An 18182-nucleotide genomic window follows, 5' to 3' on the forward strand; every position below is an offset into this window, starting at 1 on the left:
CATACCTCAAATTCATCCTTAGCTGGGAGGACAAGCGAGTAGCTGTTCCCAGGCCTTGGCCTTTGTAACTGTTAACATTTTAACAATCAAGAAAAGGTTGGCAGTAAGCCCAGAGTGGTTTCTCCTTCCAAACACTTGCCTTGGCGGAGTGGCATCTTCTAATCAGAGCATGTGCATCAAACACGGGATTGGCATATGCTCAAAGTGGTGTGGCAATTACAGTCATTTTGACTCCACAATCTGAGAGGGATGGCCAACTATAGGAAGGTAGTGGAGGTGACGGTGTGGGTGAGGAGTACAGTGCTGCCTTCAGACCCTGAATTAGAAATTACTGGCCCAGAATAATCCCAAATAGAGCAGTTGCTTCTGTTGCTTACAAATCACCTGGTCTTTACATTTCCAAGAGTGTACTCCTTGTGCCATCTAGAGGTGACGTTGATATGATTCAGAGCACCTTCACCCCCCAAAAATATTTAAAATCTAAGTAACTTAAAGCGTGTGAAATAAACATCCAGGTGTAAATTGGTTTAGCTCTTAAAAGTGTTCCAAATCTGTGCAGGGAACCGACACTGTAGATAGCTAGCATCATGTAGTGAATTTATCAATCACAGAAAACGACTACAAAATGGATAAAATGAAGGTGGCAGGGAACAATGAATGTAACAATGTCCCAGGAGCTAACTGAGACATTCTTTTCATTTCCATCAATTTTGTATTTGCCAAATTCCTTTTCAGCATCATTAACACCAACTCCAGTCTGGCACTGGCCTTGAAAAGGATTGTGTAATTTCATCGTTGCATTCTTTCTGCAAAAGCTCTGAAACTCCAAAGATTGGACAGGTACAGCTATGCTTTCTATAAAAGTATTTAGAATAGGTATTTGGAGATTGCTACACAAATTTCAGATTGTCTATCCTGGTAAGGCATTAGGGATTCTGCAAAATAAATTCACATCAGAAAAACAGTCTTAATTAGGCATTCCATTCACTCAATAGTTTATGCGGTCTTTAGGATTTCCCTCCTCCCTTTCAAAGCATCCTACTCATTTTGTGCATGTCCTTGCACAATGCAACATCTCGGCATGACAGAATGGAAATGCAGATAGCCTGTTCCCACATGGGTACTGTGGGACATTCATTGTAAAGTGCAACTCCAAGCTACACAAATTACAAGCTGGATACAGAATAAAGGACTTTTCAATTTTCCTTTCACCCTCACTATACCATCACAGCTGCATCCATCCATGTTCAGCCTGTATCCCGCTTGACAGCTGCATTCATAGCCTCCAGGATTGTTATTACAGTCTTGTGCACAGCACGCTGTATCAGTCTCACACTCATTGGAATCTGTAAGGGATAGAAACATTAGGAACTGTCAACTTTATAGCAGACTGAACTCAGTCTTTGGCAGGGTATAAGAAACATCAACTCAGTCATCAAACCTAGACAAAATTCATACAGGTTGATTCTACCATGAGATCTATTAATCTGACAATGTTAAGGTTCACCATCATGGTATCAGTTGATTAAGAAACACGAAAATTGCACTATCATTTTGTATCATGACTATCACTTATAGCATCAAGACTCACAGAGATCACAGAAGTGCGGGTACAAAAGCCATTTTCCCCTATTATTTACCCTTTTGTAAACAAACATTAGTCTTGATTCACTATTCAAAGTAAAAACATTATATATTAGTATTAGTATAAATCAACGTTCAAGTTTGGAATTAATTAGGATGCACATAGGTGGAATTAGTCCTCCAAACTAGCAATCACACTCTTGGCTCTACCCTTGCACTATTTAAAGGACTCAGTTGGCCTCACGGCCAGAATGAAAAGTAACAGAAATCAGCAGAGTCTGACCAGAGCAACTTGTTCTAATCTTGATCCTGGAATGGCTCTGTGGCATTGTCTAAGTCGTATGAAAGCAAACATCTATAAACAGATAACTGATGAGGTTCACTCAATACAATATTACATTTTTAATTTTACTGTTACACCGTTCTTTAATTGAGCTTTAGTTGTGTTAAAAGAAGTAATTGAAAATTTAGCTACAGGATATATTCATAATATCTATTTTTGGACATTGCCATACCAAGACATGTGCGCCCATCGGAGTCCAGTAGATATCCTTGATTACAAGAACAGGAGGGTCCATTGGATGTGTGTTTGCAGTGATGACTACAGCCTCCATTGTTCCTTTCACAGCTGTTCACGATCTCCATTTCAATACCTGTCAGGGGAAAGATAAACAAAACATCATCCATTCAGAATCATGACATCAAAAGTCAAAGAGGCTTACATTGTAATTCTGACAGAGTCCAAGCTGGAGACTTGGTCTCTGGCACTTCTGAGTTTCCGATTTGAATTGCAAGGGATGGACCGTATGAGGTGGAGATTTCCTAAACTGGGACTTCCCATATTCTACATCAACAGTCAGATTTTGGGATTTATGTGATAATCAGTGTGGCAACGGAGATGAGACCAGCCACATCCAGAAGCAAGTTCCTGGTTTTCAGGTTGGACAAATAGCCTGAACATCCAGAGAAATAAATACAAAAGTTTGCAAGTGCAATCAGATCATTGCTTTTGTTCAAGAGCTGATTTGACACATTTCAGAAGTAATTCACTGGCTGTAAAGCAACACATTTCAGCAGTGATAATAAAAAATGGAAAATGCTCAAAGTACACAGCTGGCATGGCAGCATCTGTGGAGAAAACAGAGTAAACAATCAGTGATGTTTCATCAGACAGGCTGAATATTTCCAGCATTTCCTACTTTCATTTCAGATTTCCAATATCTCCATTCCGCTTTTGTTCATTCTGACAGTGACAACATTTCAAATATACTTCAGAGACTGTAAAGCCCTTTGGAATGTCCTGACATTGTGAATGGTGCCAAACAAATGCATGTTCTTTATTTTGTTTACATCTACTGTGCTATCTGGCCTATGTAGATAATCTTCTTTGTCTTTGAGAGAGAAAAACATATTAAAGCTGTGAATCATGCTGAAAGGTCTGGTGCAAAACTTCATTACCAAGTACCATCACTTTTGTTAGTGGCATGGAGAAAGTGACCTGAATAAGATATCTAACCTGGTGAGCACGTTGTTGATTACAAATGTTAAGGTTGATGACAGTACTTACGGTAACACTGCTTCCCGTCAGCACCAAGCTCAAATCCAGGGTTACAGACACAGCTGAATGATCCCAGGATATTGACACATTGATGAGCACACATTGCAATTCCTGTGGCACACTCATTAATGTCTACAAAGAAAAGGATGACCATTAACCAAGAAAACAGTAAATCACTTATCAAGCAGAACAATAAAGTCCTTCACAGTTAGCAACAGGGAGACAGAGAGATCAACCAGAAAATGATACACTTGGCGATGATAAGCAGCCTTTCAGGTCATTGCATATACCACAACGCCATTCCACATGTGGTGTTGGCATACTAAATAATCACTTCATCTTTTTCAACTAAAAACATTTACAATAGCGCCGGTTGATACACACAACCCCCCCAGTGACCCCAATCACAGAGCATCATGTGCAATGACTTTTCCGCTATGTCCACTGCACAGCTGCCTCCTGGTAGAAGCAATGTTTTCTCAATGAGGTAGGTGTTAAGGACACTAAACACACGTGTGAAATCTGAGATGGTCATGTTCCAGGAAAGGATAAAATAATAATGCAGCGATGTGTAATGGATTGGAGTTTAAACTCCTGCTGGAATGGACCAGTGGGAATCGAATAGGACACTTTTAATTTGTGACATAAAGCAATATATGTCATTAATGGAGGAGTTTTTCTGAAATTAACAGTATGCCCATTATTTATTAGGAACCCACTCACTCAAAACAGTTCACTGGGCCATTAACCTCTAACCCTGGGGAATCTGAGGACAGTAGGCATACTGATGCAGGGATTTCAAACAAACACTGCTGTTTATTGGGTTTAATTGTGTGCTTAAGTCATTCCTGATGGTTACATATTCTGCCATTAGAATCAATACCAAGCAAATCGTTCCTGGATTTTCTAAAGCCAATCACTGTGAAAAATGTCAAATCAAAAAAAACCTCTTCCCAGTAGATAACGTGAAAAATTTACAATGGAGGTACTGCCAATTGTAGAAATTTTTGATTTGATTTGATTTATTATTGCCATTTGTAATGACATACAATGAAAGGCATTGTTTTGTGTGCTAACCAGACAAATCATGCCCTACATAAGTACTTCAGGGTAATGGAACAGAATGCAGAATGTAGCGTTACAGATACCGGGAAGGTGCAAAAAAAGATCAACTCTAAAATATGAGAGGTCTGTTCATAAGTCTGATAACAGCAGGGAAGGAGCTGTTCTTGATTCTGTTGGTGTATGTTTTCAAACTTTTGTATCTTCTACCCTATAAAAGAGGATGGAAGAGAGTATAACCAGCATGGGAGGGGTCTTTGATGATGTTGCAAACATGCAATAGGAGTGGTCAACTCTAGCACAACTCACCCAATTTCTGATGAGCTTAATGCACTCAATACATACCGGAAGCTGTCTGGAGTCATGCAGAGCTCCATCCTTGTGAGCTACACTCCACAACACAAGGGTGCAGCTCATTACTACACAGAAGTATCCAGCAAAGATTTCGCCAAAAATATTTTCAATCCAATGCTCTTGTGGTGCATTGGCAGTGTCCCTACCTCTGGGCCAGAAGACTTGGGTTCAAGTCCCACCTGCTCCGAAGGTGTGTAACAATATCTTTCAACAAGTTGATGAGAAAATATCTGCACTTGATCAAGGAAGGTTCTGTATTGTACAGTCTGGTTACCTCAGGATCGTTAGAGCTAATAATGCCAAGGTCATGTGTTCAGTCCCCACACTGGTCAATGTTGCTGTCTTCAAACCGAGGGTTTAATTTTTGGCCCACTTGTGGTGAAGTGGTAGTGTCCCTACGACTGCACCAGGTGGCACAGGTTCAAGTCCACCTGCATCTCTGAACAGGTTGATCAGAAAGACAGGTTTAAAAAATTTAGAGGACTTCACAGCATCCTGAACACTGTTTGGATTGAAATATCTGCTCTAGTCTGCCATGGTCATGTGACCTCTATCATGTGGTACTCACCCAATGGGCAAACATCTTAAGCTTCACTTCAATAAAGTTCTCATGTTGTGAGTGTGTGCAACACAAACATGGTGTCAGAAGAGGTACTATATATATACTATATATTTATACTATTACAATACTAATATTGCAGAGCTGAAATAAAAAGCACAACTGCAAACCTGTGAGCTGCCACTGAAAATGAAAAATTATATCTCGCAGTTAAGACACCTGCTAAAAGAAAAACGGCTGCAGCTTTTCCCTATCAGCTCCTGTTCAAATTACTGGGAATGTGAATCAGAACTGGGAATTTTTCCATAGTGTAGTTCCCCAATGTCTACCGATTTGTTGAGCCAATCAGAACAAGTATGAGTCACTGCGCTATTATTACTGTTAGGAAGAAACTGTTTTGAAATGTATTCCACCCTAAATCTCTCCAAACAGCAGAAACAAACACATTGCAGAAATTTTAAAAGCTTTAAAGGCATGTTTTGAGAACTAAGCAAACATTACAAATGAACAATATTTGAATAATACCAGATAACAAAATGAAAAGGAGTCCATTAGTCAAGGCATAATTTCATTAACACATTTTGCAGACACAACTAAGGACTGAGTTAGGATTGTACAAGGGTTAAGGGATCCAACAGTGAAAGCATATCTACTGGGAGAAGACGAACTTATACTCAGACGAGCAATTATGCAGAAGGGATGAGGTTGTGTATCATGAAGCTGGAGCATACTCATGGCAGAATAAACCAGGTCTTGTATTGTGCTGACAGCCACTCCAGGCACATAGGACTGGATAATCACAGACAAATAGCAGGATGCAAATAATGCAAAAGACAAGGAGGTATGTACAACGTGGAGTAACCAGTGTTCGCACTTCAAAAAACTGATTCATTTTTGCACAAATTTCGTGGCTAGAGCACCACAAGCACATACAGGTGGCTAGTGGACAGGCAGCACTGAAGATTCTGATGAATTATGATACACCATACAACAGGCTGGCTCAGTCACATCCATAAGTGAGACATGGTTTGTGACTGTTGGATGAGAACTACAAAAGAAGGGCATCAGGCTAATGTAAAATATCAGATTGACACTGGTGTGACATGCAACATCATGATCTTGCCAGGCATATTCAAAGTGGCTCAACATGGCAATCCAAAAATGAACCCCGCAAAATTAAAGTTAAGTCTAAATACCTGAGCCAAGAGGACAGATTACTCAGCAAGCCCATTGTAAAAACATATACAAGGATCTGGAGTTCCAGATCAAATGGCATCATCTCAGGCAAAGCAAGTCTAAAGCTTGGAATGGTAACCCTCAATGTGCCAAAATAGAATTGCAAACTTGCAGTGCACAAGACCATTGACTGTGAAATACATTCTAGATGAACAAAAAGATATGTTCATTGAAGTTCCTATGTTTTCCTGGGAATTATCATCTTGAAGGGGATGAGAATGCAAGATTCATTCAGCATCTGCTGAAGAAAATTCCAGCCCCCTGAAAGACAAGATCGAAGAACTGGAAAAGTAGGGATTAGACAAGAAAGTGACAACACCTACAGGATGAATTGATAGCTGGTAGCAGTGGGACAATCTGGAAAGCGGAGAATATGCATTGACCCAAGACAACTAAATAAAGCCCTGTAGATATCTCACAATCCTATGCCAACCACTGAAGGAATTTTGCCACAACTTGCAAAGGAAAAAGTTTTTACCACCCTATGTGCGAAGGATGGATACTGGCAAGTGAAGCAGCATGAAAACAGAAGGTTTCTAACTCAATTCTTTGCAACTCTTTGGGAGATACTGATGACAGCATGTGCTGTTTGCCATTTCTACTGATCCAGAACATTAGAACACAGACATCGTGAGATTGTAAGCGATCTTCCTGAAGTGAAAGCTGTAGTGAATGATCTGTTAATTGATGGACATAGCGCTACAATTAAAGAAGCCATTGCTGAGCACAATCAAAATCTAGTGTGGCTGCTCGACAAAGCTTCCAATGAGAGCATAACGTTGAACAAGAAAATAATAATTTAAAGATGCCCGAAGTCAAATACATGTGCCACACACTGAGATACTGAAAGGGTAGCTGTAGCAGAATTTCAGCTATCCAGCAGTGAACAATTATGACAACACACAGCCAAGAACATGCAATGGTATTGGGACCATTAAGAAAGTAGCATCAAAATCAAGCAACTAGTGATGGCAACACCAGTTCTTAAATTCTCCAATGTAATTGATGAAGTTACCCTGCAAGGTGATATGACTTGAAACAACACTAATGCAGCAATGCCATCCAACTGCAGTCATAAGTATTTGACAAATTAATGCGACTGAAGGTAGATAAACCAGCAGAACCTGATGGCCTGCATTGAAGGGTTTTAAGAGAAGTAGCTGAAAAGATAGTGAAGACATTAGTGGAGGCATTCTGAAGCTGGAAGTAAACGCATCTGCATACCAATCCACAGCTTAGAGAGAACACTGGTCATGTATTCGACATGACCTGTAGGCAGACATCTTGTGCTTCATTTCAATAAAGTCTTTGTGTTGAACATCTGTTGAAATGCACACTCAGAAGAAACACCACTTCCCAGCTTGAGATGATGTAAACCCTCTTCAGAGAATCTACCTTTCGAGTTAAATTAGTCGAGTAATCTCAGCAATTTCACTTATCTAACAGGAAGCAAAGTTTTTATTTTCTGTCTTCAATTGAGGCAATGAATAAGTGCACAGAATTCTGTGGAATGCTCTTCCAAATAACACTGTAGTATGAAAGGAGACAGTATTTCTGATTTGTGGAGTCAGCAGTGTTTGGCCACTTTCAAAAATACCCTATCACGGCACCAGTCCAAATCCAAGCACCAATGACCAATTTACATCATTAGCTGTCCATTATATGTTTGGACCAATCCCCTGCCATTCCACTTCTAGATGTTTTCTAGCTGTATCATTATTCAGAACTTCACATAACTCAAAAAAAATTTCTGTGTTTCAGTTGTGTGAGGGCACAGAAGTATTTCTGGCACAGTAACTTTTAACACATCTAAATCTTGAGGGACTGCAATGATTAGTAATGTGCTAAATTCAGTTAGCATAGTAGTACAAGCGCAGTGGGGTAAAATACAGAATACAAATAATAGTTAAAAGCTTTTTGTTTTATTTTTTGAATCAGAGAATGATAAGTAAGATTCATTTTTAGCAGTGCCCACATGCAGGATGGTTTTGGTCAATACTTATATAATGAAAGTCCCCATTTAAACAACAAGACATTGATTTGAAATCCGCATCATTTTATTTGTTGAAATGTTAATTCTGAACTATTTCAGTGAAAGGGAACTGGTATTAGTCTTTAGTGATCCTAACATGTAAACAAAGAATAGGACAGGATTAAATAAGTTAGGGGGAACTGGGATACACACAGGTTGCTGTTTGATTCAATCACTCACAAGAAATCAAGAGTTTCCTCACCTTCACAGCTTTTTCCATTTGACATTAGCCGATATCCAAGATTGCACTCACAATGTGCAATTCCAGCTTCACTGCGGCATATGTGGCCACACCCACCATTTCTCTCACTGCATGGATCTTTCACTGATGAGTACAAAACAAACATAAGTAAACTTCAAGTACTTCACTTGGTTTGCTATAGCGCAACTTATTGCAACACTCTTTGCTATCAGACAGTCTGTACACTGGAGGGTCCACATCCGTGCACACTAAAGCATTATCATTAATTTTACCACAAGGCTACCAGCCGGAAAATTACAGTGCAATTTTTTTTTCCTATTTTTGGAAAGGCTGCTAATGTTGAGTCAGCATTGTGTTTCTTTTTATTTCTGATTGATTTATAGTTCTGTTAACTTTGTTTTTCTCACCAGCCATTTTGAAAATAACATGTTTTCAGCATGTGGGTAAAACCAACAAGGGCAACATTTATTGCCCATCAGTAAAAATTCTGAGCAGCAGTTGTTAGATCTTCTCGTTCACTGCCGCAGCCCTTATGGTAATCTTTCTTGCGAGATCATGTTGCATGGGGAATTTACAAACTGACCATCAGCATTAAAGGATTGGTAATAGATATCGAATTGAGGACAATGTGAGATTTTTTGAATCATAGAATCCCCACAGTGTGGAAACAGGCCCTTCGGCCCGACAAGTCCACACCGACCCCCAGACCCATCCCCCTATAACCCACCTAATCTACACATCCCTGAACACTGTGGGCAATTTAGCATGGCCAATCCGCCTAGCCTGCAAATTTTTGGACTGTGGGAGGAAACCGGACCACCCGGAGGAAACCCACACAGACACGGGGAGAATGTACAAACTCCGCACAGACAGGCGCCTGAGGGTGGAATCAAACCCGGGTCCCTGGCGCTGTGAGGCAGCAGTGCTAACCACTGACCCACCGTGCCAGCTTAATCCTTCCTTACTCCAGTGCATAATTTTTCTTAGTCCATCCCTTATAACCCTGCAGAAAGTAATGGTGATCTGCCTTCTTGAAGCACTGTAATCTGTGTAATGTACGAACACCCGCAGTGCTATTAAATGGGGAGCTCCAGGATTACAAGAAAGCAGCGTTGATGGAATGGCTGTATAGTTGCATGTCAGGATGGTTATGACTTGGAGGGAACTTGCAGGTGTCACTGTATCCATGCACCTGCTGCCCATGACCTTCTAGGTGATAGCGGTCATGGGTCTGGAAGGTACTGTTAAAGGAGCCTTGGTGAGTTACTGCAGTGCATCTTGTGGATGAAGCTCATTCATTGGAAACGAGCTTCACTCTCAATACCTGTATTTATGGTCAATTCTTAATTGCCCCTGAGATGGTGGTGCTGACCTTGAGCCTTCTTGAATCATAGCACTCCATATGGTGTAGGTATACCCACAGTGTTGTTCCAGGATACTGAGCCAGTAATAATGAAGGAATGACAATATATTTCCATGACAGGATTTTGGGCTTCATGGAGGAGAACTCATCCAGGCACGTACAAAGTTTTCTATCACACTTCTGACTTTTGCTTTGAAGACTGTGGATAGGCTGTGGGGCAGTTGAGTCACATCTTTCATAATTTCCAGCCATTGATCTGTTCTAGTAGCTACAATATTTACATGGCTGGTTTAGTTCAGGTTTTGTTCAATTCTGACACCTAGGATGTTGATAGTGGGTGGGGTTTCAGAAATGGCAATATCATCGAATGTGACGGAGAGGTGATGAGATTTTTCCTTATTGCGAATGAATGTAGCCTGAAATTTGGGTGATGTGAATGTTACTTGTCAGCCTGAATGTTCAGATCTTGCTACATATGGACACTGACTGCTTCAGTAGCTAAAAAACTGAAAATGACACTGAATATTGTGCAATTATCAGCAAACATCCCCAACTTTGACCTTAGGATGAAGGGATGGTCATTATGAAGTAGCTGATGATGGTTGGGCGAAGGACTTTCCTATGAAGAACTCCAGCAGAGATATCCTGGCGTTGAGATAATTAGGCTGCAATAACCACAACAAGCTTCCTTCTATTAGTCATGACTCCAACTAGTGGAGTAATTTTCCTCTTATTCCAAATGACTTTTTGTTTTCTCAAACTCCTTGATACCACAATTGGTCAAGTACTACTTTGATGTTAAGAGTGGGCTCTCTCATCCCTCTTGGGGTCAGATTTGCAGGAGTTAAGTAAAGTTCTGTTAAACAAAGCTGAACTCCAGTCTCATACTGTAGTAATGTTAAAGCTGCCTGGAAATTCCAGACCGTACTTTATAAGTGAGTGTGCTCCTAGGTCACTTCCTATGGCTTTGGCATAACTGTGGGACGAAAACCTGAAAAATATATAAGTTTGTCAGGCAGCCAGCTCCAACCAACCAAGTTCGAAGTTTAATGAGAGCAGCAAAGGCTGATTGGCGTGCAACATATCCAGGAAAGTTGGCTGCCTTTAATATATGCTAATTGCTTAATTGGAGAGAGATTTCAATGCACTTTCCAATTTAAAAGTTGCTCCTGGGAGAGCTGAAATTTGCCATTCAATGTGAGGTGGGAACACAATGGCAATTCAGAATGCTTAAGCAAACTCCTAGAAATACTGCAATAAATATTCAATACTCTTATTACTAATGACAAAGATTTGTTCACTGTAGAGTCTAGAGTCATATAGCACAGAAGAGGCCCTTCGACCCATTGAGTCTGCAATCTGCTGAGAGTTTACTCACTAACTGAAGGTTTCTTGGGTCACTACAGGACAAGTTGTGCATTGGCTCCTGTGGTTTGGATCTCAAACATGGAGTAAGGAACAGCTGCTAGGAGCAAGAAACTAATAGAGGGCTGGTAACAAGCTGAAAGGTGGGGGGAAGCCAGCAAAGAGGGTGCTACAAGGAACAGCCAGGGCAGGGGTCTCATGGTGACTAGTAGAAGGGGGACCAGTGGAGCGGTGAAAGGAATAGTAAAGAAGATGGGGGTCATTGGGGAGCAGCAAACAGACTTTTTTTTCTTTATTCATTCACGGGATGAGGGTGTCGCTGGTTAGGCAGCATTTATTGCCCACCCCTAATTGCCCAGAAGGCAGTTAAGAGTCAACCACATTGCTGTGGGTCTGGAGTCACATATAGGCCAGACCAGGTAAGGATGGCAGTTTCCTTCCCTAAAGGACATTAGTGAATCAGATGGGTTTATCCAACAATCGACAATGGATTCATGGTCATCATTAGATTCTTAATTCAAGATATTTATTGAATTCAAATTCCACCATCTGCCATGGCGGGATTTGAACCCAGGTCCCCAGAATGTTATCTGGGTCTCTGGATTAACAGTCCAGCAATAGTACTACTAGGCCATCGCCTCCCCACTGGATGCAATTCACAGGAGACATAACTCACAACACAGCGTCTTACAGGCAGAAGATGAGTTTCCTCGCTATATCTGATCAACAGTTTCGGATGTTTCATGTTGTCACATAGTTGCTCGTAGATATCTGCAGCTTCCTAGATGATGACCTGCTACCTTGTGGACCTTGAGGCTATGACTTTACTAGCAGCTGCTAAAGACATCACTGACTTCGACCATTTCCACCTCTGGATTCTTCCACAGCTCCTCTGAGGCATGTTCATGATCTCACAATTGGCAGCCCAAGGCAGCTGATTGGTGGATTGATTGAACATAATGTGAGCTTTGGCTGTGCTGACGCCAGTCAAAATGAACAGGTAATTAAATTTGGGCTGCTGTTCCAAAGGTGAGGACTTTCTATAGTTGACTGTGTATACATAGCAATCCAGGGACCACAGGTCATCTGGAAATATTAGTGAAAGACCAAGACTTACAATCTCTCAATGTTAGCTGGTATACAACCATATAATGATAATTCTACAGGTGTCCATGCAATTGAAAGCTGGCTTGTGTCCACCAGATGCGTGATTGAACAAGTCACTGCAGGCAGAAGACATATTTTGGACAAATCTGGAGGCACCCATGAGTAAACACCCGTCAGGGTGCATTGAATAGTCATGGCGCATAACAATGTGCAGCAAGAGAGGTTTGGAAAGTTAGAAGGAGCATGCTGCAGAGTGAAGATCTGAGAATTTAGGGGACGAATAGGTCATGACAGGCATGCACCACCAGCTGCTGACATCACTTCCTGGGATATTGGCAATGCTCTTAATAATGCCAGGCTCTCTTAAGTTTTATCAGTGAACTGACATCAGAAGAACATATTATAACTTCTCTCCCACACACCACGCTGACACAAAGGCCCCCTCACAACAACCAACCACCCAAGGCTGGGATAGACCAATTTTTATTCAGTGAGGGAATCAACGGTTAAGGGAAAAGGCAGGAAAGTGGATTTTAGCATTATAAGGTCATTATAATGATCTGAATGGCCTACTTCTGCTCTTATATCATATGGTCTCAGGCACAGCACCCATTTCTCACTTCAGTTCATCATCCTTTACTTCAAACAAGTTCAGATGGTAACCTGCCACCTAGCAACTAAGAATGGGCAAGATGGGAAATGGTTCACAAAAGTAAAATGTGTGTGATTGATGGGGAACTGAAACCATTCGAAAGCTTTCCTCCTTCTTTTTCTCCTGTTGGTACATTGTCCAATTCTAAGAAATTCAGCGGAGGTAGTGACCTGCTGCTTAGACCCATCTCTCCTGTCTGAATGCTGTTATGTATTTAGCCAATTGGAGTTTATGAGGGCTCTACTGTAGATCACAACCCCTGTACCTGTATAGAAGTAGACTCAGCTATTAAGAAAGAGGCAATATGACTGATGTTGATTCAGGCCTGACAGTGTTGTAGATGAAAAGTGAGAATGTTTGAATGGAAGTCACACTTGTGAGTCCTCGTTAGTCATTGTCCCACTTATGGGTCAGCTGAAATTCAATACCACTACTCTGCACAACAGCACTTTGGGACTGAGGAACTGTGAGGCTAAGGCAGCAGTCATCACGTTTAACATGTCAGATGTGATGGCATCCAAAGTCTGCATAGCCAGGTTCAAGGTCTGCACGTGCTCATGCATTTGCTATTCCGCAGAGTTGCTCACTTTATCCGTGCTCGAGGATGTTATTATCCTTTTTATTGATGGCCCTGAGGGTACAACCCCTACAATGCCACAAACTGTGAATCAAGTCGTCGCTCTTCAAATCATTTAAGGTTTAGATGAAACAGCCCAATCAGTTATTCTTCCATTCAGACCAAGTGGGATTAATATTTATGAGAACCTGCTTTTTTTAAACAAAAAATCTCTTTTATTGTTAAAAAGGGTTAGGGTCAGTTCATACATTACTTACCAATGTAGTACGCCATTTGTTAAGCATTAAAACTCTTAAAAGAAATAATTTTATAATTCTCAAAGGTTCAGAACGGAACAAAAGCTACCCTTCCTCACTGCCTCCACTCTTTGTAATTTGATAGCATGGTAGAATTCTGCCGCTGCTTCACTAATTTTACATACTGCGATTTTCCCTGCTATGTACAATATGTGCTCAGTAGTGTAACAGTGTGTAGTACTGTGAAACTCATAGCTTACATTCACAGTGCTTCCCATCTCTCTTCAGCTGGTAGTTCTGTTGACAAAGGCACTGGTAATGGTTTTCACTTTTCTGCACACACTCATGCTCACAGCCACCATTGTTCATCGAACAGGAGTTGACAGCTGATTTCAAAATAGAAGACACAAATTAAGATTTAGAATCCTTTGCTTTTGTATTCACATTAGTGCCAACTTTCCTGCGGCCCCTAATGGTGACTGGTGAAGAGCAGCTGAAGGTCACTCCATCGCTAATGATTTAACTCACCATGTATTCATGTTCAGGTCATTTATATGACACAGCCACAATCCAGCCAGAGGCCCCACCATTTGCAGAGTCTACAGCCCAGAAGTGAGGAAAATGAGCTACTACTGTAGTGTGGTCAGGACTTCCAGTTACTATCTGAACATTGCAGCTAGAAGGATTGTGACTCTCCTAGGCTCAAAGAAATGACGTTTCTAGCCACTCCAAGTGTGTTCTCAAACAGGAAATGATAATGAGAAGATCAGCAATGCCCTTTCAGAATGAACTGTCATGACCTACACTTATTGCAAATAGAGGCTATCAACACAATCCCCAGTTCACAAGGCAAGGGGAGGCAGAGATTCAATATTGCAGATCAGCACCTTTCCCCTGTCCATGCATTCCTCAAATATGTGCATTTCAAAATGCAAAGGTTATGAAAATCAATCCTACTGACTCCTGTCTCAAAACTCTGAGACCATGCAAATAATAAACGAACATTTTCTTTTAAAACAATTAAAATAATTAAGAATTATGGATTCAAGGCACAGGACAGCTCAACTTAAGATATGAAGAGGTCAAAGTACAAGTGGTACCCACATAGATAATGAGCACTGAAAGTCACTGGAACTGTCTATGTAATTAATGCTCCAATTTCAATGGAGACAACAGTGATCCTACTAATCACAGCATCTCCTAACCTCTAGGTTCATCTGAATGTTATTCATCTTTCCGAAGACTTGAACATTCACTCAAAGTGGTCACGCTAAGGTGCGATTAAGCAGAAACAGCATCAAATAACAACAGTTTAACTTTAATACCAGCCTTGCCTTTAACAAGTCTATGACCTTTTAGCTTCAAAGCACTGCTTGTTTAATGATTTGGAAAAATCCAGGATTTTTTTTTCTCCCTGAGGTAAAGTTCCTTTATCGTTCACTCCCCAATTCGCTTCAAAAGAGACACTTAGGTGAACGTTTTGCAGCAAACACATCTCCAGCCTGCTGTGTAAGAGAATGGGATGGCTTCACTGCATTTGGCAGGTACCACACAAATTAACACTTATCCATCAAGATCTGAGATAGAGATCAAAGCATTGGGGATTTAGCAAGAAAAACACAAAAAAGGGGCTGAAAGGTAAGGAAAACAGGACTGCTCAGTTATGGTTTACAGCCTTGAGGATGGAATGTCTAAACTTCACGTCCTGTACAGGCTCTGTGAGGATTATTAAATACTCCCAAGGCAGAGGTGATTGGGCTGGAATATGACATACAATGTAGCTAAGGTTTTCCAACCTGAATGCCAATGGCAACCTATTAAAAATGAGTGTGCTACTCTTGATGGTATGCTCTAAAAATATTACAACTGTCAAGTCAGTTTCTGCTCCAGATTTTTAAAATCATTATTGATAGGCATGTTATGGCCATGCAAAACTCTATCAAAGCGTGTAATGCCTGTATGGAAATACTACACACAGGAAATGTAGTGCAATTGTGTAAAATATTTGCTTAGGAACCCTGCTTGGAATTTCTACCTTCAGAAGTTTGTTAACTGTCTGTGCTGACAGGATAAAGACAAAACATTATTATGTTGCCACCCTGATTAAACTGCCCAGAATGTAACACACCGTGACCAAGCAGCATGTAACAAAACACTGGTGGTATGTAAAGTGGGACTATCCAACGGTAGATAAAGAAAGATTAGGGTAGTTCAGAGAGGAACAAAGTCACCAAAGTTTGAAATGTAAAAGAACTGTATCTCTCAGCGTGAACTTACCAGGTGGATAAAGATACTTTCTTACTTTTACATGAGGAGTTGAACAAAGGGGGAAAGGAATTTTGTTACAAAGTATAAGTGGTCACGACTAGCGAATGAGGTCAGCAGTAATGAGATTACTCAACTGACAATGTGTAATAAAAAAATTGCTGTGCTTGACAGTGCTAATGAATGATTACTGTTCTTATAGAAATGAATTGAAGGATAGCCTCATTCATTTCCTTCGTTGCTCATTTTGCACTTATCTGAGCAAGTGGTTTAATTATGTTGCCCTCCGATCTTTTTCAAAGACATCTCTTTTTTACATCTCCAAATGCTTTATGAATCTGAAGGGCACAAAAAACAAACAAGTTTTATCTTTATATTTTACCTTATTATTTTGTGAGGGAGTCATACAGCCATAGAGTCATACAGCACAGAAACAGACCTTTCAGTCCAATTAGTCCATGCCAAACAAAATCCCAAACTAAACTAGTCCCACCTGTCTGCTCCTGGTCCATATCCCTCCAAATCTTTCCTACTTATATATACATCCAAATGTCTTTTAAATGTTGTAATTGTATCCACATCCACCACTTCATCAGGAAGTTCACTCCATGCAAAAACTACCCTCTGTGTGAAAAATTTGTCTCATGTCTTTTTTTAAATTTCTCTCCTCTCACCTTAAAAATGTGAACACTAGTCTTGAAATTCCCCATCTTAGGGAAAAAATAACTACCACCAACTCCATCCATACCTCTCATTATTTTATAAACTTCTATCACTCCATTATCTATCAGCTCTTCTCCTTACCCTCAAGTCACAGACTAACTCCTGCCATGCTGCTAACCTCTATCAATGTAGTTCACAGCCAATGAAGGCAAAACAATCCAGATGCTCAGCTCATAATGCAAAGCAGTAGCACTTTAACATGATATGACAGTATATCACCCAAATTCAAATAGCACATTCAAATTACAGAGGGTCCCCGATTTATAAACATCTGATTTTTCAACGCGATTTCATGCAGTGACGTAATTTCGAAGACCAGATGTACAAACATTTCCTGTACTGAGGAACGGCTCTGTTATGCTGTCCTGCATTGTGTTCCAACTTGATTACAAATCAACTTGCAAATAGACTCCAGTGTGGAATCTATTCCCAACCTGGGACTGCTTGCACGCTCAGCTGACAAAACAGCTTGGTGGTTCTGCAATGGCAGCAGCAGCACAATGCCCTAGGCAGCTCTGCAGTATTGTGTATTGACTGCCATATTGTGTATTTAAATACATAGATTAGATTATTGAAAAGGAAGGAATAATAGAATGGCAATTCAACTAAAGACCCTCCACATCTCTTCCCAAAAATTAAAATCACTCCTCCCTATCTCTCCGTAACCTTCTCCAGTCCTACAACTCTTTGAGATCTCTTTACTTCTCTATTTCTGATGTCTAAAACATGACTAACATATTTCTCCCCACAAGTGGCACAATGCCATTGGATGTTTAGGCCCTCAGTTCTTACATTCCTTCCGAAATCACTCCTCAAATCTGCTCTATCTCACTCCTCCCTTTCATTCTTAAATCCTACCTATTGTGGACAAAGCTCTTGGTCATTTGTTTGAAAAGCTTCTTTTTATGCACTTTGGTATCAAACTTTGTCTGATATTACTCTGTGAAGCACTGTGGTTCCTGCATTAAAAGTTGCTATGTAAAACTACATTTTTGTTATCAATTTTAAAATGTTATCAGCCTGGGGGCCTATTCTAGTACTAGAGAAATCCTGTCTAGATTAATTCATCATGACAGTAGAATTCAAACAAAGACAGAGGATAAAATGGGTGAGATGTTTAGATGCGGAGACATCCATTTGACAATGTCATATGTAGCTTTAAGGTGTGGAGGCTGATTCAGGGCTGAATTGAACACTGTATTCTGCTGTTAGATATTTGCAGCTCTCTAGATTGGATAATATGTTCACTGGGAATGGGTTAGGTCAGTTGGCCTGACTGGTTACAGTCGATCAGATTAATGGCAACT

The 18182-nt window shown here is 40.5% G+C and overlaps 1 protein-coding gene across 1 annotated transcript in view; it reads right to left on the reverse strand.

Moving 5' to 3' along the window:
* Positions 1 to 18182, reverse strand: part of LOC109933236 (multiple epidermal growth factor-like domains protein 6) — a 271265-nt gene that overhangs the window by 65692 nt on the left and 187391 nt on the right. The window contains exons 7-11 of the mRNA XM_048604631.1: positions 14148 to 14273; positions 8588 to 8710; positions 3152 to 3274; positions 2100 to 2237; positions 1224 to 1346 (exon numbers count right to left, since the gene is read on the reverse strand). Coding sequence (XP_048460588.1) covers positions 1224 to 1346; positions 2100 to 2237; positions 3152 to 3274; positions 8588 to 8710; positions 14148 to 14273 — 633 coding nt within the window. The remainder of the gene's footprint in view (positions 1 to 1223; positions 1347 to 2099; positions 2238 to 3151; positions 3275 to 8587; positions 8711 to 14147; positions 14274 to 18182) is intronic.

Source organism: Rhincodon typus, chromosome 13, assembly GCF_021869965.1.
Source record: "Rhincodon typus isolate 14 chromosome 13, sRhiTyp1.1, whole genome shotgun sequence".
NCBI lineage: Eukaryota > Metazoa > Chordata > Chondrichthyes > Orectolobiformes > Rhincodontidae > Rhincodon > Rhincodon typus.